The 26,708-nt window shown below is 37.5% G+C and overlaps 1 protein-coding gene across 1 annotated transcript in view; it reads right to left on the reverse strand.

The window, feature by feature from the left end:
- CFAP54 (cilia and flagella associated protein 54) overlaps positions 1-26,708 on the reverse strand; it is a 376,749-nt gene that overhangs the window by 260,557 nt on the left and 89,484 nt on the right. Inside the window, exons 22-32 of the mRNA XM_044679160.1 lie at positions 25,885-26,070; positions 23,690-23,826; positions 21,445-21,592; positions 18,791-18,946; positions 16,736-16,858; positions 11,369-11,512; positions 6,545-6,656; positions 5,029-5,118; positions 4,286-4,412; positions 3,616-3,721; positions 42-145 (exon numbers count right to left, since the gene is read on the reverse strand). Of these exons, the coding sequence (XP_044535095.1) occupies positions 42-145; positions 3,616-3,721; positions 4,286-4,412; positions 5,029-5,118; positions 6,545-6,656; positions 11,369-11,512; positions 16,736-16,858; positions 18,791-18,946; positions 21,445-21,592; positions 23,690-23,826; positions 25,885-26,070 (1,433 nt within the window). The remainder of the gene's footprint in view (positions 1-41; positions 146-3,615; positions 3,722-4,285; positions 4,413-5,028; positions 5,119-6,544; positions 6,657-11,368; positions 11,513-16,735; positions 16,859-18,790; positions 18,947-21,444; positions 21,593-23,689; positions 23,827-25,884; positions 26,071-26,708) is intronic.

Below are 26,708 nucleotides of genomic sequence, written 5' to 3' on the forward strand. Positions count from 1 at the left end.
AAAAAAAAAAAAAAAAACAAATTTCAAGGAAGAGTACATACTTTTCCAAATCTGGCAATTCAGAAAGTGAGAGATGCTTGGAAAAATACTCTTGCAGAGCACCTTTTTTCTTTGATTTTGTCTTCCCAAGAGTTAAATCTGTAGTCTTGGAAGAGAAAAAAAAAACAGCCAATTATGTTACAGACCAAACAAACTTTCAATAGAGTAGCTTTGGCATACTTTTTTAATTTTTATTTTGAATATTTTACCCTAGTTACATGTTTCATGTTCTTTCCCTCTCTCCCAAACCCCCCTAACTTGGGCAAATTTTTAAAGTTAACATATCAGAGGCTTCTATGATCCACTACTTTTATTAAAGAGCAAAATGGAGATTGATATCAAAAGTAATTCCCAGAATTCACTATTTGGCAAAAATTTGAATTGTTTCAGTAGGGAAGAGGGATTAGACTTTCATTGCTTTGCATCAGAGGGTAGACCAAGGAATAATAGAAGAAAACTAGAGAAGGGCAGATTTCAGTTCAATACAAAGACAACTTCCTAATTATTAGAGCTGTACAAAAGTGGCATGGAATTAGTAAAGTGATAAGGCTAGATGGAACCAGTACAACATCCTTCACACACAAGAGCATCTCGATCCATAGGGAATCTCTCTGGCCTCCACTCAGACTGTGTTCTGGGTCTGCTAATACTGTTGGAAAGCACATAACTCTATCATATGCCTCTCTCTGTATTAATAATTAATAATAATAAGCTGGACAATATGTGAGTTTATCCATCTCTTTTGATAGACAGTTTCATCCCCAGATCAAACATGGATGTGAGCCCTCAAAATATAGATATATATTATATATAAAGAACCATGTATAATTGTCTCAGTAACCAAATTCAAATGAAATTTAAAAGGAATTAGACCAGATAGAACCAGGCTGTAATTGAATGGAATAAATCACCTACCAATGCCTAAAAATAAGGAGAGGAATCACAAAAGGACAAGGAGAGAGTCAGTTTTCTGAGAGTCAGAAAACTTGGTGGATTCCTAGAGCATCTTCATATGTTGAATAGGGGATGAAGGTTGGGGTAAAAGTGATTTGTCCTTGCTAATGTATGTGATGAGGTCATAGTACCTGCTGCGGGAGGGTCACTTTTATTAATGATGACTAAATCAAAATGGAAGAGAAGAAGGAGGAGGAGATAGAGGGAGGGAGGGGGAAAGAGAGAGACGGAAGGAAGGAAGGAAGGAAGGAAGGAAGGAAGGAAGGAAGGAAGGAAGGAAGGAAGGAAAGAAGAGAGAAAGAAAAAGGAAAAGGAAAAGAAAGGAAGGAAAGGAAGGAAGGAAGGGAATTCAGAACTTAGTTTATTTAACAAATCAATGAAAGAAACATATATATATGCATATATATATATGGTATATGGTGATAATGTTATACATCCACTAGTTGGAGAAGCATCATTTTAAATGGGGAAAACCTATTTTTAATTTAAATTTGTATTATTTATTATGTTTTATTATATTATATATAATATATAACAGTGCATAATATATTGTTATTGTTATATTTTATATTAATATGTTATTGTATATAATATATTTATTCTATTATATATTATAAAATATACATTATTATATTAAATTAATACTTTAAATTTGAAAGCCCACTTTTTTTTTAAACCCTTACCTTCCATCTTGGAGTAAATACTGTGTATTGGCTCCAAGGCAGAAGAGTGGTAAGGGTAGGCAATGGGGGTCAAGTGAGTTGCCCAGGGTCACACAGCTGGGAAGTGTCTGAGGCCAGATTTGAACCTAGGACCTCCTGTCTCTAGGTCTGGCTCTCAATCCACTGAGCTAACCAGCTGACCCCAAAAGCCCATTTTTTAAACTGTACATGCCTCTTGTGAATTTAAATAGCTGTACCACCTCTCCTCTTTTGACGTTGCTCTATTTTATTGTCAAAAACAAGATTCATGATAGAAACATCTTTGGGTTTTCCCCATTGTATCCATGAACTGCTCTTAGGGCTAAATGAATGAGAGAATTGTTGCCCAGGTTTTATTTACTTCTTTAAAAACCAGAAGTCAATTTTTTGATATTGTACTAGAAATGTTAGCTTTAGCAATAAAAGAAGAAAAAGAAATTGAAGGAGTTAGGCAATGAGGAAACTAAACTATCACTCTTTATGGATGATATGATGGTATACTTAATCCCAAAGAATCATTTTAAAAACTAGTTGAAATAATAAATAACTTTAGCAAAGTTGCAGAATAAAAATAAACCCACATAAATCATCAGTATTTCTATCTATTTCCAACAAAGTCCAGCAGCAAGAGTTAGAGAAATTCCTGTTAAAATCACTCTACACAACATAAAATACCTGGGAATCTATTTGCAAAGATAAACACAGGAATTACATGAACACAATTACAAAACTCTTTTTACACACACACAAAGTTAGATCTAAACATTTGGGAAAATATTAATCGCTCATGACCAGGCTGAGCTAATATAATAAAAATAACAATTCTATCTAAATTAAATTATTCAGTGCCATACCAATCAAACTACAAAAAAAAAACAATTTTGTAGAACTAGAAAAAATAACAACAAAATTCATCTGGAAGAACACAAGATCAAGAATATGGGGAAAAAAAAGTGAAGGATTGTGGCCTCTCAGTACCAGATCTCAAACTGTACTATAAAGCAGTATTCATCAAAACAATCTAGTACTGGCTAAGAAACAGAATGGTGGATCAGTGGAATAGATTAGGGGTAAGTGACCTAAGCAATCTAGTGTTCAACAAAACCAAAGATTCCAACTTTTGGTACAACTCACTATTTGACAAAAACTGCTGGGAAAATTGGAAAATGGGATGGAAAAAATTAGGTATAGATCAATATCTCACACCCTCTATCAAGATAAGGTCAAAAGGAGGATATTATTTAGACATAAAGGGTGATATTATAAATATATTAGGGGGGCAGCTGGGTAGCTCAGTGGATTGAGATTCAGGCCTAGAGACAGGAGGTCCTAGGTTCAAATCTGGCCTCAGACACTTCCCAGCTGTGTGACCCTGGGCAAGTCACTTGACCCCTATTGCCCACCCTTTACCTCTCTTCCACCAAAAATAAATAAATAAAATAAAATAAAATAAAAAAATATATATTAGGGGAACATAGAATGGTTTTCCTGGCAGATCTATGGAAAAAGGAGGATTTGTGACCAAATAAGAAACAGAGAACATTACAAGATGTAAAATGAATAATCTTGATTATATTAAATTAAAAAGGCTTTGTATAAACAAAACCAATGCAACCAAAGTCAAAAGATAAACAACAAACTTGACAAAAAAAGTAACAAATCTATCTGATAAAAGTCCAATTTCTCAACTCTATAGGAAACAAAGTCAAATTTATAAGAATACAAGTCATTTCCCAATTGAAAAATGGTCAAAGGATATGAATAAGCAGTTTTCAGATGAAGAAATACCCTTTGAAGAGGGGAGGGAAGGAAACAGTTTAGATCACATAACTTTGGAAAACTTATGTGAAAATTTATTATATGTAATTGATAAAAAATGAAATAAAATATTTTTAAATTGAGAAACCAGAGTGATATTTACTTTTTGAATCTCCATGGCAGCTGCCTTGTACTTCTTTGGTTCTTCAGTAGCTGGAAGATTTTGAAGAACTGGAGATCTCTTTGCTCCAAGCAAAGTGCCATTTCTCCTAATTTAGAAATAAAATGTCAGTCATGGCCTCAGCAGTTGTTAGGAAAACTACATGTCCTATAGATGTATTCACAAACAATTGCTCCCAAAGTATTTCTGATCGCTCATATTACATAAGAAATTTAGTTAGAATTGGATGATCCATCCAATCATTTAATTTATACAAGAAATTTCACCAGAAATTAATAGACCATTCAGCTATTACCCCACTAATAATGCAAATTCAGTTGACTATAAAAAAGGAGATTTTTCACTACTAAAGAAAGAATAAAAGAGGTGTTTGTTAAAAAAAACTTATGCATTATATTGTGTTAGAGTACATGATGTAACACATAATATATTAACAGAGTACCTCACACTTATTAGGAATTTAATAAAATGTTTACTGATAATAGGGGGAAAAAAGGAAAAAAGAATCCTTGAATCATCCATGGCCTCAACATCTTGTTTGGGAGAAGGATTTCTTTGCTTTGGTGATCAAACATTAGTTAGAAAGATCTATTATTACGTTCCACTAGAAAAATCAAAGGGTTAGATTTCTCACTATTGACATTACACGTACCTTTTTAGGAAGCTTTGAACAGAAAATGCCAATTCCACCACATAGTGAAATTTCTCTTCAGTAAGACATTTTGTCATAACTTGAACAAAGAATTCCAGAAAACGAGGTTTACTCTTGAATTTCATTACTGAATAAGGAATAGAAATTGACATGTCATTATAGCGATGGTACGGACTTGGTGGGGGAATGCAGCTAAGGTAGCAAGAGTGGAAAGAGTGTGAGGTCTGGAGTTGGGAGGTCCTGGGTTTAAATCTGGCCTCAGACACCTCCTAGTTGTGTGACACTGGGCAAGTCACTTAACCTAATTCTTTTTTTTCAAGCCCATACCTTCTGTTAGAATTTATACTAAGCATCATTTCCAAAGCAGAAGAGCAGAAAGCACTAGGCATTTTGAGTTAAGTGACTTGACCTAAGAAGTGTCTGAGGCCAGATTTGAACTCAGGACTTCTCATCTCCAAAACTGGCTCTCTATTCACTGAGTCACTTATCTGCCCCAAGTAAAAATTAAGCATTGAGAAGACTGAATATTGGAGAAAAATATTGTGTCCAGTTACTTAATAACAAAATTCATTATCAAAACGTGGGGTTCCACAAAGGTCCCCTAAGCTTTTGCAACTGGTGTGTGTTGGCCAGTGTCCCTTCTGTCTAATGAAACCAACGGCAAATCCTGCTCCCAATGTGTAAATGTTCAGCTGGAATGTTGAGCTTCCAAAGTAAATCAGAAGGAACCAAAAGGCATTTACCTTCCCTCATCGCAGTTTTGAGACTCCAAGTTAGAATTATTGGGTAGAGGAAAAAGGGATCTTCTGTTCCTGAGAGCTCATACATGGGACCTAAATTTTAAAATACAAACAAACATGAAGTTGAACATCTAAGTAATATGAAAACAAAGATGAATAAATTATTTCTTGGGATAATGAAGAAGGAAAGCTCAGATATTTTCATTCCACATAATGTATTTTAAAGTATAATTTTATTTCAGGAGAATTTTCAGGACAAAGAGAACCCAGTGAGCTTTTAGTTATTAAAGTGTATTATTTTCAGGCCAGTGGAGAATCTCCAATTATGTTAAATGAAATTTTGTGGAGGAAATACTTTCCCTGCTGAATATAACTCAAGTTAAGATTTAGGACCCCCCAAACTATAATGGTATCATTAATATAAATTTTAACATGAGGAGGGACAGTCTGACCAAGAGGATAGAATGCTAAACCTCAGAGTCAGGAGAAGCTGGGGTCAAGTCATAGATCTAATATTTACTTGCTGAGCAATTCCTAACAAATTCTTACTCTCTCTGTTCTTCAGTTTCTCCATATTTATTTGTGGCACCTAACACATGATTGTGTAAAGAACTTTATATACTTTAAAGGGCTATCTAAATAAATGTCAGACACTAAAATTCTAGAGGAGGGAAGAAACAAGGCTTTATTGTACCTAATTAGAATTCCTATTTTATTTACATTGCTACTGTGATTAACTCATATTTCTAAAAGGTAATTAATTTTTTTAATGTTCTCTTTCTCAATTAACAATTATTATCTCTCTCTCTCTCTCTCTCTCTCTCTCTCTCTCTCTCTCTCTCTCTCTCTCTCTCTCACACACACACACACACACACACACACACACACTTTACCATCTCCACTGGGGATAGGAAAAAGAAAAATCAAATCTATAAAAAATATTCACAATTAACCAACACAGATTCCTCATTGGTGTGTCCAAAAATACATTTCATTTAATACCTTTGTTTTGAAAGTGTTTTATGTTTATTTGTTTTATACTTCTTTATTATGAACCCGATTCTTTTTCTTTTTTTTAAACCCTTGCCTTCTGTCTTAGATGAGTACTAAGTATCAATTCTAAGGCAGAGGATCTAGGAAGGACTAGAGAATTAAGGTTAAGTGACTTGCCCAGAGTTACATGGCTAGAAAATAACTGAGACCACATTTGAACTCAGGTCCTCTGATGCCTAGCTCTTTTCACTCTTCTATCATGGAACTGATACAAACTATATAGGTTTTAAGAAAAAAGGTAAGGGTTAAAAAAAATGTTAGGAAATGTCCTCGTCCATATATTCAGGGCTGAGCCTATTTCAAATGAGAACAGCACACTGACCTAAAATTCAACTTCTTCAGTTCCTGTTGAAATAAATCCCTTATGTCCAGTCCCAGTGTTCCACTGCCCTTCCCATCTAGTCCTCATCGACCTATGTGATAAGAGGATTCCCAAATAGAAAAAGAATACAGTAAAGCTCCTTACTTTGTTTCGTCAGTTTGAGTAGTTGAGTTTCCATGATGTTGAGCTGTTCACTGATTTTGTCCAGTATGGCAATTTGTCCCTTGACTCTCTTGACTTTCTTAGTCGAGTAGGTCTAGGAGCATACCAATCAGAAATCATTAGTCACATTCTATGCCAAACATTTCCTCCAAACCAGAGAAAATATCTTCAAAATCAGGTTTTTGCATTTGAGAAATAAAACAAAAATTTAGAAGGCTTAACAAAATAAAATCATACCTGGCACTTCAGGAGTGGATAGAACATTCCCACAGCAACAACCTGACTCCTAGCTTTTCCATTTTAGGAAACTCCACTAAGTACCTTCTGGGGAGATGTAAACATCTTTTATAAAATTATAGATCTAAAGTCGAAAAAGACCTCCTAGGTCATCCAGGACAACCCCTTCATTTTATAAAAGAGGAAACTGAGTCTAAAAGCTGTTAAATGACTTGTCCAGGATCACAGAGGTGGTAAATAGCAAGTCTGAAATTTGAACCCATGTTCTTCAACTCCAAATGTAATGCTCTTTTCACTAAAAGATCAGGCTGGGGGGACCAGAATGGACAGTATAAAGGAGAGAAGCTCCATGGAATCTGTTGGTCTCAATTAGGTGTTCGACCTTCTACTCTCTACTACAGGGCTGGGTCTTTTGGCTTTGGAATGCTCTCGTCTCAATAAGTTATGGATCCCCTGGAGGCAAAGAGTCATATTCTCCAGTCCAATGAGTGTCTGATAGCAGGATCAAAACCTTGGGTCTAATTTGGGGCTTTCTGATCAGATCAAGAGGCCTTTAAAATGAAAATGTGAAGAGAGGAGAAGGTGAAAGACATCTCAATATTATAAGCCAGAGTTTAAAAGGTAATGGAAATACATAGGAAGAATAGCACCAGAAACACACACGCACACCAAGATAAGGTCAAGATTTAGATATAAAGAGGAATACCATAAGTAAATTAGAAGAAAAGAGAATAGTTTACCTGTCAGATCTATGAAGAAGAAGAATTTGTGCCCAAATGAAAGATAGAAAGCATTATAAGATGTAAAATGAATAATTTTGATTATATTAAATTAAAAACTTTCATGCAAATAAAACCAGTGTAATCAACATTAGAAGGCAAACAACAAACTGGCAAAAAATGTATAACAAATCTATCTGATAAAGGTCTACTTTCTCAAATCTATAGAAAACAGTCAAATTTATAAGAATATAAGTTATTCCCCAATTGACAAATGATCAAAGGATATGAACAAGCAATTTTCAGATGAAGAAATCAAAGCTATCAATGATCATATGAAAAAATGTTTCAAATCACTCTTGATTAGAGAAATGGAAATTAAAACAGTGCTGAGGTACCGCCTCACACCTATCAGATTGGCCAAGATGACTGTAAAGGAAAGTGATCAATTTTGGAGGGGATACTAATTGAGTGTTGGTGGAGTTGTGAACTGATCTATTTTGGAGGGCAATTTGTAACTATGCCCAAAGGGCCATAAAATTGAGTATACCCTTTGATCCTGCAATACCACTATTATGTCTGTATCCCAAAGAGATCATAAGCTCTTTTTGTGGTGGTAAAGAATTGGAAAAGGAGGGAATGCCCATCAGTTGAGGAATGGCTGAACAAACTGTAGTACATGTTGGTGATGGAATACTATTGTGCTTTAAGAAATGGTAAGCAAGATGATTTCAGAAAAAGCTAGAGAGATCTACAGGAATTGATGCAGGGAGAAATAAGTAGAATCAGGAGAATCAGGTAATGCAATGATCTGGGACAATTCTGATGGATTTATGATGGGGAACATTATCCACCTCCAGAGAAAGAGCTGTTGGAGTTGGATAGAAGCAGATCAAAGCATACTATCTTTCAAAGCAGTGTATTTACAGTTTTATTTGGGGGTTTTGGTTTTGTATGAATGTACTCTTACAATGATGACCAATATTGAAGTGGGTTTTCATGATAATGCATGTATGGTCCAGATCAAATTGCTTACCATCTCCAAGTTGGGGGGGTGGGGGGGAGAGAAGGCAGGGAGGGAGATGGTTTGGATCTTATGATTTAGGAAAATGTATGTTGAAAATTGTTATTACATGTAATTTAAAAAATAAAATATTTGAATTTTTAAAAAATCAGAAAAAAAGAATACCACAGGAGTAAATATCCTGTAATTCAAATGTGAAAATAATTTAGAAAAAGGGGCAGAGATAATACTTAAGCCTTCCAATGTTTATATACCATTATTCATAGTGTAGATAATATAAATTAGTTGTAAATTTTAATGTAGAGAGAGAAACCTTGGTTTCATGATATCACTAAGTGGTGGTGAGTGTCTAGTCAAATACGAATAATTTGAGTTGTCATAAACATTCAACCCAATAAGGGACCAACACATGTTTATGTGTCTACTATAATGTACACCGCTTAGCTCATTGGTTTGCCAACTTTTAGCAATGAAGGAACTCTCCAACTTAAAAGTTTGGTGGTGCCCTTGCAGTAAAATGCTTTTTAAAATAACTAATAATAATAAATTATAAGAGTGATTAAAAGCTTACATCTTCAAATATTTTTTTCTTAACCCTAACAAAATCAGAAATAGAATTTTGAACATGATTGCCAGACATTAATAAGTGATTTATATTTGGAAAAATGAGTGTGAGAGCTCACACTTCTAATTTTCAGTTTCTTCTTTAATTGACAACACAACTAATAGAAACAGCCTAAATGAATACTGGTTTGTGTAAGTTGAGAAATGAAGAGTTCTTGGTTTTTTCTTTTCGTTTTCTAATTTCCAGTCCTGTTCATAAATACCTTCTTACGAATCAAAACAGAAAGCACTTTAGTTTTCCTATCTTTTCAAACTATTTGATTTTATCCAATTATCCATAAAGGAAGCTGATGCAGAGAAATAAAATTTTAAAAATTCAAATATATGCATTGGTTATCTTCCAAACACTTTGCCAAAAAATGGACCGCCAATTAATCTGCATTAAAAATTATTGTGTGCTTTTGACAACTGATTCTAGACTAAGTAACCAACTTTTCAATTATTGGATCAGCTTTTTTTTTTTTAAACCCTTTACCGTCTGTCTTAGAATGTATCAGTTCCAAGGCAGGACAGCCGTAAGGGCTAGGCAATGGGGGTTAAGTGACTCGTCCAGAATCACAGAGCTAGGAAGTGTCTGAGGTCAAATTTGAACCCAGGACCTCCCATTGCTGGGCCTGGCTCATGTGATCAGGTTTGACTAGTTAGTAGTGGTTCTCCATATCAACTAAATATATACTTTGTACAGGAAGAACACCAACATCAAAGGTAATGAGAATGCTGCAGAGTTTCATTCATCATTACAACTTTTTTCTTAACAGAAACCCTCAGATTACTTGAGTCCAATTCACTGGATTTTTTGAGGGTTTTCTTGATGTTCCTAGGTCCTCCTCCATTCCATCAGTTCTTTGTTCTTTATCTGAAGAGAAGCTTTCAATCATCATTTCCTTTTTTTTTTTCTGTTGTTAACTCTCATTTTTCTTCTTTCCCCCTCCTTGTGGGATATGTGCTTGCTGAGGCCAAATCTTCTGCAGCTGCCTCAAGGGCTGAAGGTAGGTCACACACACACACACACACACGCACGCACGCACGCACGCACGCACGCACGCACGCACCCCTCCCCCACCCCACTCCCCGCCCCCCTGCCAGCCCCAATCAGAGCCCTGAGCTTCACGTGGTGGTACCAAGGTACCCCGTGGAGGTGGCAGCCTTCGCCCCGGCATCCCACAGACAGCCCAAGTCCTAGGGCAGGTCCCGGCACAGTAGCTGGGGGAGGGGTGTTGGGTCTTTCCCTTATACCCAAGAATTCAACTTTCTCTGTGGACCTTTCAAGTTGTATCAGGTCGGAGAGCCCCGGGGCTCCCTCTAGTGGTTGGGTTTGGATTCTGTCTTTTTTGAAGTTTTTTTGTTTGTTTGTTTGTGGGGAAGGAGAGTCGCGGAGGACTTGCCTCTCCTTGCTCCTAAGTCGCCATCTTGATTCCACCCTGTCAGATGGCTTGAGGAAGCCACCGAGCTTTTTAAGAGTGAGCCAATAAAGCCCCGCTAGTCTTGCTGGAAAACAAGCTTTGCTTAAAGAAGCTATAGGGTGTTTTGTTTTGTTTTTAAGTATGCAAACTTGAATGATTTAACAGCTAAATGTTTTGGGGAAAAAGGAAGAAAAAAAATGAAAGTTTGGGTCAATTTGGGGGGAATTGTCAGAAATACATTATAAGAATCAGATCTCTACCAGATCTTTCAGAAAACACTGAAGTGTCGAAACTGAGTTTCAGTAATACAGAGTGAAAATGATTATGCCCAAGGTAATTTCTAACAGGTCTGCTGGCACTATTCTCTGTGATTTCCCAGGAACTATAGTACCCAGAAGCTGGAAGTAATCACCTTGAGGGCATCTCCTTCAATCTCCCAGCTGATACAGGAATGGCAGGATGAAATTCTCCACCCTACTTAATATAAAAGAGTAACTGGATCCCAGATCAAGAGCTAGAAGGGACTTTGGAAGGCCATCTAATCAAACACCTTCATTTTACAAAATGAGGAAATTGAGGCTCAGAGAAATGACAAGATCAGAGGTCTAGAGAGAGAACTCAGAAACCATCTAGACCTGCCTTCCTCATTTTAGAGGTGAGGGAACTGAGGCTCAGGGAAATGAAGTGATTTGCCCCAAATCATACTGATAACAAGTAGCAAAGCCAAGATTCAATCTGCAGTCATCCTCTGACTCAAACCCAGAGCAATTTCTACTGTTCCATGCTAAAGAAATCTTACCTCCTCTGACAAGTCATCTTGATCATCATCACTAAAGGCAGCTTTAGTGACATTTGAAAATAACCCTTGTGAGGTGTCCAGCAACTTTTTCCCCAAATTTATAATAATCACAGCAAGGTCCAATTCCTTCCATGAACGTAACACCTAAAAAACAAAAAACAACCAAAAAAAAAAACAAAACACTATTAATTACTTTTGAGGGATGCATCTGGGTATGTTCAAGTAACATGCATCATTTTCTTTTTCAAAACTTTAGAAGATCCATGAATTTTGGAAGTATTTTAGCCTAATGGCATATAGTGATGACACTTTAAAAAAATATCAGCATTCTGGCAGCTAGGTGGTTCGGTATCACTTAGATAGAGCTAGAGGGCCAGGTCTGGAGTTGGAAGGACCCAAGTTCAAATTTTGACCTCAGACACTTCTTGGCTGTATGACCCTGGGCAAGTTACTTAAATCCCTTACTGGATCTTCTGCCTTAGAACCAATACTTAGTACCTATTCCAAGACAGAAGTTAAGATTGTTTTGTTTTTTGTTTTTTTAAGTATCTGGTTTACTGATAAATAAAAGTTCTTGGAGAATTCAGTTTCTGATTATATTTGCTAGCTACCAGTGAAAATTAATCTGCATGACTTTATAGAATGGAATCTCACTGGATTTTTTTATGTCCTTGGGCAAGAAACTTCCTTTTCTGATTTGATTATGCCAAAAATGAGTGCCTTTTACTACTACTAACTCTCATATGGGTCTTATCTATTTGGTGTCTTAAGGTATGTAAAGTGCTTTATTTCCATTCTTTATCTCATTTGATCCTACAACAACCTGAGACTTAAGAGGATTATCCCCATTTTATAGGTAAGGGAATTGGAGAGAGTTTGGAACCCTAGGGATTAGGGTCACAAAATTGTTGAGTGCCTGTTGCAGGATTAAATTAAGATCTTCTTGACTCAGAGGCCAGTGCTCTTGCCATCATGCCATCTAGCTGCTTATTAATCTTGTTTTTTTAAACCTTTATTTTCCATCTTAGAATCTATACTGTGTATTGCTTCCAAGGCCAAAGACTGTAAGGGTTAGGCAAAGGGAGCTAAGTGACTTGGGTCACATAGCTAGGAAGTGTCTGAGGCCACATCTGAACCCAGGACGTCCTACCTCTAGACTTGGCTCTCTATCCACTGAGCTACGTAGCTGCCCCTGTAAACTTTGGGGGGCAGATGTTTTAGTAAAGATTTATAAATCAGTAGGAAAGGGAACTAGACTAGAAATGTTTTGTTCTGCCTAATTCTACTTTGTGTCTCAGTGGAAAAGTCATTCCTGGCCACAAAGAAGAAAACGGATACCTAGTCTGCCATAGACCTTACCCTAAAACCCCTCCATCAGACTCATTTCCTCACTGAACAGGAATGATTGTCTATTATAAATTGTGCTAAGCAAAGTGCCCAAAGAGGATATCTCTGAGGTGCTGATGGAAACACCAGAAACAGAAGAAAAAGAGTTTTTCTGTCACTGGGATCCACCCAGAATATGAATTCTCTTCCTTCTAATCCACATCAAACTGTGATGGAAGGACATCTTCAGGTGTATCTGAGTCTAGATTGTGAATCATGAGCTTATTATGAAACAAATAAACCATAGAATTGTTAAGTCATTGTATTTCAATTGACAACCTCATTTTAGGAAACCCCAGATTGACCCTTGTCCCAGACTGAGCCATAAGCCCTCAACCACTCCTTGATCACTCTAGAATCAAATCTTAAGGACTCTTTTTGTCTTCTTAGTTTCTCTTACTGTTTCTAAGTCACTCTCAGGTATTCTAGCCTCTGGTTACATCCTCTTTCCCAAGCCTCTGTAACCAGTCAGTTGTTCCTCCTTGATTATACTCCCTAAACTATAACTATAACTTCAAGTTCTTTAATTCAGTAGAAATTCCCTTTGTTGGTGTCTTTCCTAGAGACAGTGTTCTCAGTCCCAAAGTGGTGTCATAAGCACACTGTCTCCCTTGTCCTCATTAACGATGTGCTTTAACTACTCTGGTAGGTTTTTCAGGTTGACACAATATAACTAGATTCTTCTGTATGTGTTTTTTGCACATAACAATAACAGCAGTAACAACTGCTGACAGTTATATAATGCCTACTATGTAGATACTGGGTTAATAATAAGACTGAACATAGTGATAGCTACCATTTATAAGCATCTACTATGTTCCAGGCACTATGCTAAGCACTTAACAATTATTATTTCATTTGCCCTCCCAACAACCCTGCAAGGTCCTTTTACAGATGAGGAAACTGAGGCAAACCTCAGTGATTTGCCCAAAGTCACACCACTAATGTGTGTCTGAGGCTGAATTTGAACTTGGAAAGATAAGCATCCTACCCCAGGCCCCGTACTCTACTGTGCCACCTAGGGGTCCAAAAGATTTCACAAGATAGCTCAGAGGGTTCTGTGTAAAGGGAACCCCTTTCCTTCCAGAGTTGTGAACTTTCTGCTCATTTGAGCCAGCCCATTAGGGTGGCTGGAACACTCCAAACAGATCACAGGTTAAAAGGCCTAGCAAAGGAAGTGGATGTGGAAAAAGAGGACTATAAAAAAATGAGACTGTAAAGGAGATCAGGTGCTTCTCTGGAGGTCTTTGGCTGGGGGTCTTTCTGTGATTTGGCCTTGGTGGCTTGGGTGGAAGGCACTCGTGGGCTAGTAAGATTAGAGTGGTAGGCTAGGAAATATTTTTCTTTTTCCTTCCCTCCTTATTTCTTTCTTAGACTATATTTATATTAAAATTAAATTGTTAAAAGCTACTATCATCCTCATGACTTAAGGGTTAATTATTTTATAAATGCTGACCACAAAATTTTATTAACTAATATTATATTTCCAAACCAATTTCTAAATATTACATTTAGCATATTATATTTGGCATAATATTAATTTTCAATATTACAGTTCAGGACACCAAAAAGCTGAAAAAAATGTTTTACTGGAAGGTTAGGTAAGAGTACTAGACTCTAGAAATAGCTCTCTTCTTTCTGTGGGAGAGGCAAAAGGAAGAAAAGGGGAGGGAAGAAAGTGACTACAATGAAGGCAGGAGATAGGAAACTGGTGGAAAACTATTAGTTTGACAAGAAATGTTACTTTTTCATTTTAGAAATATTCTCCCCGAGGGCAGCTAGGTGGCTCAGTGAATTGAGAGCCAGTCCTGAAGTTGAGAGGTCCTAGGTTCAAATTTAGCCTTAGACACTTCCTAGCTGTATTGGCCTTGGGCAAGTCACTTCACCCCCATTGCCTAGCCCTTACCACTCTTCTGCCTTGAAACCAATAAACAGTATTGATTCTAAGACTAAAGGTAAGGGTTTAAAAAAATTTTTTTAATAAAAAGAAATATTCTCCCCAAGAAACAGATAGATTTGTTGGCCTTGATGCTGTTGACATTTTCCTTAAAATTGTAGTTTTGCAGAATAGTGAAATTCTGAGTTATCCTTCCTTCTCTCCCTTTTATTCACTTTTTTTTGTTCAGACCTGCAATTTCACTGAGATGGAGAACTATCAATGAGGAAATTCTCCTTACCACTGGAGTTTGGCACTTTTTCTAAACTTTCTAGCCTTAGATATTTGCCAGGATATCTCAGAAGCAGTAAAGAAACAGTGTAGAAAGTTCCAGACCTTTCTCAAAGTCAAGATGATCTAATCTCACATAAAGCATAAAATCCCAGACTTTTCCATAATGCTTTCAAATTTCTAAAGCACTTTATACACATTATCTAGTAAGCTCCTTAAGGGCAGGGACCATCTTTTACCTTTTTTCTTATCCCCAGGACTTAGTATGGCACAGAGCACACAGTAGGTGCTTAAAGTGATTATCTCAGTTAAGCTTCAAAACAGCCCTGCAAGGAGCTTACAACTATTTTCATCCTCATTTTAGGAGAAGTTAAATGTCTTTCCCATAGTTTCACATATAGTGTCAGAAGCATTGTTTGAATTGAGACCATCTTAAATCCAAGTCCAGTATTTCATTCATTATGCTAAGCTGCCTCTCATTATAGATCATAGAATTAACACTTCAGCACATATAAACCATAAGCTTTATCAGGACCAGATTTTCTTTCCCATTATATGGGGCATTATATAGTGTTATTTGAATTCATCAGGGCTGCTTCTTCTGTAATTGCACTGTATGACATTTTTGAAGAGAAGCGGGGGTTAAGGAATTATATGGGGCATTATATAGTGTTATTTGAATTCATCAGGGCTGCTTCTTCTGTAATCGCACAGTATGACATTTTTGAAGAGAAGCGGAGGTTAACTCTGTCTCTGTTTCTCTCTCTCACACACACACACACACAAACATGACTGCTCTATGCATAAAATTTCATTAACCACAAATGACAAGATCATAATCAACGTATAAATCATAAACAACAGAAGAGTTGCCCACTTTAGTGACACCTTTAAAGTTAATTAACTTCCAAAGAAGAGTTGTCCTTGCTTATAAAAGAAGATCAAGTGAGTTTCTAATTCTATACAGGCCAACATTTTTTTCCTGGCCAAACACTATATTAATTAACCAAATGTTCTATTAATTAATCAATCAACAGGTATATATTCAGTGCTTATTATGTGCCAGGCACTTTGCTCAGAACCAACAGTCCAAGTCTTCTGAAAGGTCTCCTATCTGGCTTATCCTAAATAAGATGAGATGGGCTTAGAACTGTCTAGGTCTCAGTTCTTGAGATTCTACAAGAAGTTACATCTCCTTGCCCTGAGTTAAACTGAACCATGAACTAAACCTGGTTCTGGGCCTCAGTAAAAGCCTCCACCTAAGGAGGATCTTGTTCAGTATGAAAACTGGGCTTATGGATAGCCTCTCTTTTACCCCTGCCTATTGCCCCTGTCTCAGTGCCCTGATTCAGCATCCCCTGATCAGTTTCTTCATCCACTTCCATCTACAACAAGGACAAATGAGTAGATTATCAATCACAGAGAATATAAGCAAATATTCTCAGGATTGGGAGTTCCAAAAAATCAACCTGAGAGCTTATATATCATGCAGTTATTATTTTTAAAACATGAAAGTTTTACTTGGAAAAGTATCATATCATCAACTGTAGATTCTTAGAAGAATCTTCATTCTGCCCTTTGTTTTGTTTTTTACTTTCATTTTATCTAAAAGTAGGTCAGCTTGGATTGTAATGTTAGAAGCATTCTTGTCATGAAATCATACTTAGTCCGCTAAGTATGATTTCATGACAAGAAGTCTCATTTGTTATACTTTGAGGAATATTGTGGGATCTAACGACACCTTCTAGAAGATTTCTCACTCTCTCAATGTGTTTTCAATTCTTGGACCCTGGGTCATATAGCCAGATGAGTACCTTTGCCGTGTAATAAACAGAGCACGCAATCATATGCTGAGTAGACTCAAAATTCCCCATCTGTCTCTTTGGAAAGGTAACACCTGGGATTTCTTGCAAAATTACCAAACACTTAATTAGGATCTGAAAAACAAAAACTTGGTAGTTAAAAAGACATATAAAGATCATCTGTTAACAAACGTTAAACGCAATAGCTGCCAATCATAAAGCCAGCAAATGTAAGACATTACATCAATGTTCATTGGAAATCACAGGGTTTTGTTTTTTAAAAACCCTCACCTTCCATCTTAGAATCCATACTGAGTCTTGGTTCCTAGGCAGAGGAGAGGTAAAGGCCAGGACATGGGGGTCGAGTTACCAGGGTCGCACAGCTAGGAAATGTCCAAGTCCAGAATTGAACCCAGGCCCTCCTGTCCCTACGCCTGACTCTCAGTCCACTGAACCCATTAAAGGAGTTGAAGGAAATGGCCCTATACAGTGTTATTGTTTTCGTTTTTTGTTTGTTTTTAATTCTTACCTTCCATCTCAGAATCAATGTTATGTACTAGTTCTAAGGCAGAGGAGCAATAAGGGCTAGGTAATGGGGGTTGTGAGATTTGCCCAGGGTCACACAACTAGGAAGTGTCTGAGGCCAAATTTGAACCCAGGGCTTCCTCTCTGTAGGTCTGGCTCTCAATCCACTGAGCCGCCTTGCTACCTTCAGGAGTAAAGTTCTCCACTGAGTAGCTTCTTTTGAGTTTTACCCTTGCCAAAAGCAAGCACCAAGTGAGTATGAATCACTAAGGGTTCCAGTAAGCCCAGTAAATGGGGTTGGGGCCCCGGGCCATCTCGGAGTTGGAGCACCAAGGAAGGTGAACACAGTGAGGGCGTGCAATGGAACGGCCACAGCAGCAGATAGACAAGAGCCAAGCTTTTTGAGAGTCTCACTGGCTGGCCCCTCTCATGAGGTGGACAGTGTGGCTGGGATTTCAATCTGGGCTTTACTTCATATCAAGGACACCCGTGACATCCAGGCTGGGCCACCGTCTCCCTGACGGTAGACTTGGTTTTAAGTCCTTGAGAGACCCCACAGCAGGACTTGTGAAGGCCTCCATCGCCATAGATTGTCAACCTCGGGTTCTTCCAGTATAGTGGAATATCCTCCTAGCCCCATTGAGCTACCACACCAATGCGAGTGGCCCCGGATAACTTTCTGGCATAGAGGTAGCCATTATTATCAGGCTACTCGGGTTCTTAACCTATTGTCTGTATTTTGACATAATTAGTTTCCTTGTAATCCTACCTAAGGTAGTAAACTTGTTTTCCCTGACCCCAGAGGACCAAAGTTGGGGGCTCCAAATAGAAGGGGCAGATTAGGCTCTCAACATAAGAAAAATCTTCCCTGTGGTTAGAGATGGCCCATTGTAGAATGTATTACTTGCAGAAAAAGTGAGTGCCTCATCACTGAAAAGCAGGAAACAGAGCTAAATATTCTCTGGGCGAGTTGAAGAAGGGATTCTTGCTCAGGCATTGGTTAGACTTGATGACCTCTATCATCTCTTCCAACTCTTGAAATTTTATAATATGATCAACCAATATGGAGGGGGAGCACTCTCTTAAATATAGTCTCTTCTCTCAGGAATCAATCTTGAATATTGAATTGGTCCAGGCTGTCCTCCAGCTCCTATACCAGCACTCTTTATTTGCCAGACAGGAAAAGTGCCAGTTCATAAGGAAGAGCAAAGTACAGTAGAGGACACCAAGAAATATTTTGCTTTGACTCAAACCTTGATTTACCCAGACCCTCATAGTAGCTCATAGTAGAAACCAATCTCTCTGGGTCTGAACTAGGCTTACACAAGTACAAATTTTGAAGTATGAGGAAACCACATGAGAGAAATTCAAAACTCCGCAATCAATTTAGACTTGATCCATTTGTTGTATGACCAAGGGCAAGTCTCTTTCTTCCTTAGCTCCTAAACAATTACCCTGCTTCTCACTCTAGACCAATTTCATCCTATAGGGAGCCGCTACCTTTCCCTCCCTCCCAGAAAAAGACATCCTCCATCATCTTACCTGGATTATTGGTACCAGGACAATATTGTGAAAGATTAGAGGAGCCAGGAGACCATAGCAGTGAACAACAGCTTGTAGGGAATAACTAAAATTATTTACGTAGGTACTAAGTTCAATTACCACAAGGATTCTCTGACATTCAAGTAGTCTGAAAACCTGTTTAAAAAGAGGAAAAAAGTGATTTTATTACTCAGTTGCAATATCTGTTTCCTCATTGACTCATCTCCAAGGGAAAGAAAAGAACTTAGAACCTTAGCAACTCCTTAGCTTTTGTTTTTGAAAACCTAAATCTGGAGCAGCTACTGAATTCCAGTTTCCTAGAACACTAATTTCCTTCTCAATGAGTAAAAGTATACCATATTTCTAAAATAATCTTGAATGTTTCTTGCTGGGTCAGATGTAAAAAAATAAGGACCTCGAGTACTCTTACAGAAACAAGAACCACTTTCTAAAAAGCTTGTTGTCTCCATTTTGTATTTGAGAAGAAAAATCGATTTCTTCCAACTCATAGATTTAGAACTGGGAACTCAAAAGTCAAGTGTATTTTTTTATGGATTTTATGAATGATAAAACTGAGGCCCAGAGATTTGCTCAAATTCACCCTGGAAATCAGCAGTAGACCTAGGATTTGAGCCTTATCTCATGGCCTTTTCTACTGTACCATACTGCCTCTATAGATTAAAAAAATAATAATGGTTTGAAATAGTTTGAAAGTCACAAGCTCATAGATATAGAACTGGATGGGACCTCCGAAGCCTGTAAGCCCAATTTTTCTCATTTTGTAGAACAAGAGGCCAGTGTCCAGTCATCATAGAAACATGACTTCTAAGGAACTTTTCTACCACCTTCACTAGCAGATTCCAAACCTTGCCAAAGGGCTTGGGAATAACTGAATATCGTACCTAGACAAGAATAAGATTTTATTCTCCATCTCAGATCTACTTTACCAATAAACATTTCTTTAGGCTTCAAGATTGAAAGATAAACAGATAAACATCAAGGATGGATACATCCTCAAGGCCCCCAAACAGCTAACTGTTTTTTTTGTTTTGTTTTGTTTTTGTTGTCGTTTTTTGAAAACATAAATGAGGCAGTATGAGTATCATAAACTTTCAGAAAATGATAACTGGACATTCTTACATTGTCCTAAATTAGTTAAATAAAAACAAGTTAATTCCATTCCTTAATGGTTTTCACTTTCAAGGAGGGTACAGGATAAGAAGATTGTTCAGTTGTTTCAATCATATCCAATTCTTTGTGAGCCTGTTTGGGGTTTTCTTGGCAAAAAGATGCTGGAGTGGTTTTTCCATTTCCTTCTACAGCTTATTTTATAGATGAGGAAACTGAGGCTAACATGGTTAAGTAACTTGCCCAGGGTCACACAGCTTGTAAATGTCTGAAGTTATATTTGAATTCAGGTCTTCCTAACTCCAAGTCTGGCACTCTATCCATTGTACTTAGCTGCCCAAAAGAAGAAACAAAGTGCAATTCCAGTGGATGGTGTTTAAACCCCAGAAGAAACATACTGCAATAAAACTTAGGATTATCCTAGGTGGACAAATAAAAGAGGGACATTCAGAGACATAGCCAGAGCCAGACAGAGAAATCTCAGGGTCATGGTCAGCTAAAATTTTTAACTTTTAAAATATATTGTTTGATTGTTGAGAAGCCAGTACTAGTAAGCTGATTTATTTTTCTTTTAGTAGGTTTTTATTTGTATCCAACATATCCATGAGTCAGTGAGACCTGAGTTCAAATCTGCCCTCAGACATTTACAAGCTGGGTGACCCTGGGCAAGTCATTTAACCCTATTTGCCTCCATTTTCTTATCTGTAAAATAAACTGGAGAGAAAATGGCACACAGCTCCAGTATCTCTGCCAAGAAAGCCCCAAATGGGGCCACGATGAGTTGCACACAATGGAAATGACTAAATAACAACAAACTTTCCCTTCCTCCTCCCCATTCCACAGAGGGAATGTTATTTCTCATAACAGAAAAGAGTTATTCTTTATAACAATTTTTAAAAAGAAATGTAGTATAGGAGGGAAAAGTCAACATAATAGATCCCTTTCCCCCTATTTTTAGAATTTTCCATTAATTCCACCAGCTTCTTGGCTATTCTTCATAATCTGTCTTGACAACAGTCAAAAAAATCTGACACTATATCAGACCAGTGATGGGCAAACTTTTTAAAGAGGGGCCAAAGGAAAGGAAATGCTCATCTGTCAGTCTGTTTCTAAGGCAACTCTTTCGAAGATTCATTGTATTGTATCCTACTCATTGTATTCGTCAGATTAGGAAGAATGTCCAGCAGCCAGATAGAACATTTTAGGGGGCCGCATCTGGCTCGCTGGCCGTAGTTTGCCCATCACTGCACTAAATCATTGTACCTCCATCTCTCCAAAGGAATGGAAGGAAGAGTGCTTTCTCCCATATCTTCTAGGAAACTGATTTTCTTATATGCCAAAACCTGAGCCCATAAGCCCTGCATGTACAGCAAACATGGAAGAATAGCCTTGTCCCTGATCATTCTTGGAGATTCATAGATTAAAAGCTTTCTGTCCCAGAAGGGGCTTTGATCGATTATAAAGAAAGGAAAAACTCAAAGTCATTTCTCATTAGGGGCATTTTGCTATCATTTCAATCCACTTACCTGTTGACAAGTGAAAACCTCATCTCCCCTAATTGTATCACAGTAGAGCTTTTTTTCTATGATATTAATATTACTTATTACGAAAATGCATCTGATGAAATAGTATAAGAGGATTGATGAAGACTCTGACAAAGTTTCCAGATGTAACCTACAACACAAAAAAGCAAGGGGGGGTGACAGCATGGTAAAACACAGCCTACTCCAATGTGTACACTGGCTTAATGATGGCTCTCAAGAATCAGATTTTAGCAAATACTCACTGGGAGTCTACCAGAAGATGCCCAGGTTGCGTGTAAAATGCCTGTAGTGGGGGGCAATCACACAGCCCACTTGGCTATGCTATTTAGAGATGCCTCTCTCTCCCATGAACAAATTCTTCCCCATCCCTCAGTACTTATTCCACTTTCTAAAAACTTGGCTGTCAACACTATATCCCTCTCCAGAGATAGGCAAAATCCTTTGTAGAAATTAGTGGGAAGTTTTATGGGCAACTATGTAAACCTACACATTCAATATAAATTTAATGTTATTAAAAAGAGCAAAATTTATACTGAAGAGACATGCTGGGGAAAAAATTAGCTGTCAATTTTACATATTTGTCAGCCCACAGGTGGAGAACTTTTCATATAAGCTGTCCAATTTTGGGTTGAATTTGGTCCAAAATCTGTTCCCTTTTTTATTCCTTTTCCTAAAGCCTTAGGAGAAGAAGAGAACTGGGCATAACCTCTTGCTGCTTCCAGATCATTGTTTCTCACTCAGTCCCTCTCATCTTCCTTAATCTTGCCATCTTTATGCTGCCCATTTTCTTTTACCATTCTGATCTCAGTTAGCAACTTATTCATTAATCCTTCTCCAACTTCCTCAGTGTCTTCAGCCCCTAGCTCCTCTGCCCTCTACCCCATCACCTAACGACATTCTCATGATTCTGTCATCTGTGTTGATGAATCTTCAACTGCACCAGGCTCGTGATTCTAGGCACTTCCATTTCCATCCCATTTCACAACCCACCCACATCTTAGCACCTGAGATTTTGCTGTTCCTGTAAATGCCTCACTTGTAAAACCTTGAGCTGTAAACTTCTCTCTGACCATAATCTCTTGCCCTTTGGCTCCTCCCTCTGTCTGTCACTCCCACTGGCCCTATTCCTTTTCCCTGAAATTATTTCTACTCTCTTGACAGCTTTCTCTCCTTCTAGGCCATTTTACCCAGTAATGCTTAATTGTCTTCTACCCAGATGTATGTGTGTGGTACATTGCTGCCTGCAAGTCTTTGTCCTATTGACCTTTTATCCTTCCCAAGCCCCAACTTGTCCATTTTCTCTGTTACTAATCCCAGAATGCCAGCCATATTGGCATATGTCACAGTATGACTGAGCCTACTACAAAGTCACACCATCTAAACTCAATATAGCCCTTGTTACTTCCCAACAATCCTTTCATTAATTTTCTTGACTCCTTTTAGTTCCCAGTTTCTTCTGCTCTCCCAAAGACTCCCTTCTCATTTTTTGTCAGCTAATACTATACTGAAAATATAAAGATCAGATCTGAATTTGAATTTTATCCTTACCTCACCCTCTTTTTGTTTGCCCTGTTTCTGAAAAAAAAAAAAAATGACTCATCTTCCTTCCTAAATTAATCTCTACGTCTATACTCCTGATCTTATCCCCTCCCACATCTGCTAGGACCCTATTCTGCCAATCATCTCCAATCTTTCTCTCTGCTATTTCTGAAGTTCTATAAATTCAGTTGCATTCCCTACTATTTCCCTGAAAACACTCTATCAATAGTCACATTTATTAGGTACTTACTATATTCTAGGCATTTCTTACCTCAACACAAATCTCCCTAGCCCTTAAACACTCTTCTACATCCCCTTCCATGAGCTTCAAGGCTCCCAGACACATATTCTGCATTTTCTGCCACATTCAGTATTCTTGTTAATATTTCATGATATTTTTATACATGGATGTCCCCATTTGACTTTGTAATGCTTCTCTATACTTTACGCATTATTTCTCATTCTCATAGTGAAGTTTCTAACAAGATAAGGATATCCTTGGATGTATATTCTTCATTAAGATAAATATAACTTTTTGCCATATGTAATAATATTACATGCCAAATATAATACTCATTAAGAAACATAATTAACATTAAAATTATGATCAACCACTGAACAGTCTGATCCTAAAGAACTGTATCTCCAATAACTAAATCTATATTTTAAAAATATTTTTTTCAATTACCTGAATGGTGTGACAGTTAACATGCTACTTAAAGAAAAAATGTATGGATTTTCTGGAGGAGGAGGAGCGACAAAATAGTCCCAAACAGGTGCAAAGGCTTTCTTGGCCAATGAATATTTACCGAGTTGAAAGGCAATCTATAAGACAAGGCATCTTTTTGAACTTTGATATTTTCATTTGCTACATGTGCACAGATAATTCAACCTAACTTTGAATCAGTACTATCAATTCCTGATTTCCAGTAGAATTATTTCAGTTTGCTGCTTTAGTTTTGATTTCTTTGTTTTATATGAGTCTTCTTTCACAACATGACCAAAATAGAAATATGTTTTGTGTGATCACATATGAATAAGCGAGGTCTAGTTACTTACCATCTCATGGAGGGGAGAGGGAAAGGAAGGAGAGAGAGAATTTGGGTCTCCATTTTTTGGAAAATGTATGATTTAAATTCTTATTACATGTTGTTGGGGAAAAATAAAATATTATGTTAAAAAATGAAGAACACCACACGCCATGGTAACTATGTCAGCTGGCAAGAGAGACTAACACATTTTAGAACCTCTTTCATTCTTAAATTACATGGAAATCTGAAATCTCTGAAAAGATATTCAAACCCTCCTAAGCAAAACAAAGATCACATCTGAGCCAAATTAATTTCATTTCCATCTTGCTCTGCAGTACATGGCATATATTATAAATATTGTTATAATGAACAATCTGTTCCAAGAGAAACAATCCTATTTCCCAAACCAAAAGTATGAAATATACTTCATTCTTTCCTGTCTCTGACTGACACTTTGGGGGCTTTCATACAATAAAAGAGATAGAACTGAACAGAGTAAAAAATAGAGAGAAAAGCTAAGAAGAGGATACAATATGTCTTGTGTTTAGCACTGGAAGTAATTGTTATATCCTCTCCCCTCCCCCCATATCCACCTCCCTGTGCCATTCTAATCCCTTTATTACATGGGGAGGATCCAAGATAATGTATCTCAGAAAAGTATCTAAAAATTTACTCAACTTTAATACATTTTCCTTTGTGGCCAATGGAACCTATGGCAGCTTAAGCAAGACCAAATCCTGGTTCCTTTTAGCTTTGAGTAGCACCCACAGACCACAGCGCAGATGACCACGCCCTCCTGAGTACACAGAACACATGGCACGTCTCTCCCAAGCAGACACATAAAAATCACAGTCCAGCAAACGAAGGACCAAATAGCCAGATGCTATGAGGGCAGGACTCCTCCTAGAGCCAAATCTCATAATGACTTATTTTCTTTGGTCAAAGTATACAAAAATTCAAAGCTCTTCAATAACCTCCACTACACTGATATGAAGTTATCATATAATAACCAGTAGAGTTGGTTTATATAAGCAGCACTTGACTGCCAACTGACCTAGACAGGTAGAGCCATTGTCTTGTCTAAAAACAGCCCTCAAGAATCCCTGATGTGAATCTAAGGTGATTTATAGGCCTCAGAATGCCTCAGTCTCCAAATGTGTCAAAACCACAGTTAGCTCTTATTATTTAGCCATTTTCAGTCATCCCTGATTCTTCATGACACTATTGGGGATTTCCTTGGCAAAAGAAACTGAAATGGTTTCCTGTTTCTTTCTCTAGCTCATTGTACAGATTAGAAAACTGTGGCAAACAGAATTCAGTAACTTGCCCAGGGTCACATACTAGTAAATATCAAAGACTAGTTTTGAAGTCAGATCTTCTTGACTCTGAGCCCACTGAGCCATCTGGTCACCCACTTCTCTGACTATCTTCTCTATCATAGCCCAAGAAGTTCATCATTGGAATAATTTCATCCTGTATGATCTCCTCATAACTATGTATACTCCAGAAGTTCCATTTAAGGAAAGAACTCAGCTCAGACATTTCATTTCTCACCTAGCTCCACTACTCTGGGACTACTCTGACTTCTACATCATGCTCCCATGATGGGTACTTTCTTCCCCTTTTCAGATTCTTCTTATATATTATCTTTCCCATTAGATTCTAAGTTCCTTGAGGGTGGAGACTATCTTTTCCCTGCCATACTTGTTTCCCCAGTGCTTAGCAGAGTGACTGGCACATATTTGTTAACTACTGACTTCTTTGGTTATCTGCTATGTGTTTTTTTTTTTTCATCAGAAACTAGAAAAAGAAAAACTGTAGAGGAAGGAACAGTATTTCAAAGGTTTCCTACCTCAGTCATATGTAAGCGCATAGTAATAGTAGAAAGTGGCATGTAAATCAGAACAGGCTTAGATGTCTCTCCAATTCCTTGCCCAACAAGTGTTCCAGCAGAGCAATAACCAGCAAGAGCAAATATGTATTTTTCATTGGGCTCCAATCCAACAACTTCTAAAATGGTTTTATCATTAGCAGGTACCTATTAACAAATAAAACATCATATTCCTAAGGGTATATTAAGACAATATCCATACTATTTTAAAAAATAATTCCATAATATTCTATTACACACAAAGAGGGCATGGGAGGGAGAGGGGACAAATACTATTATAAGAAGGAGAGGAAGAGAGCATTAAGAGGTAATAATCAAACCTTACTCTTAGTGTAATCAACCGGGAGAGGGAAGAGTAGCTATACTATCCATTGGGACATAAAACTCTTATCTAACCCTTCTGAGAAAGTTAGAAGGGATAAACTAAGGGGAGCAGGGGAGTGGGGAGGTCAAAAAAAGGGAGGGGAGAAGAGGGAGGGAATTCATAAGGCCTTTAAAAACAAAAAGAGTGGGAAAAATAAGGGAGGGGGTAGAAAGGAAAGTTAATCAAGGGAGGGGATAAGGGATAGCGGCTCAATAGCAAACCACTGATTTAAAAGGAAAAAGTATAAGGAAAAAGGGGGTAGGAAGAGGGGAGGATTCGAAAATGTCAGCAAATGCACAACTGATGATTATAACTCTGAATGTGAATGGGATGAACTCGCTCATAAAACGGAAGCAAATAGCAGAGTGGATCAGAAACCAAAATCCTACCATATGTTGTCTACAAGAAACACATATGAGGC

This window comes from Gracilinanus agilis, chromosome 5 (assembly GCF_016433145.1).
Source record: "Gracilinanus agilis isolate LMUSP501 chromosome 5, AgileGrace, whole genome shotgun sequence".
Classification (NCBI taxonomy): Eukaryota; Metazoa; Chordata; class Mammalia; order Didelphimorphia; family Didelphidae; genus Gracilinanus; species Gracilinanus agilis.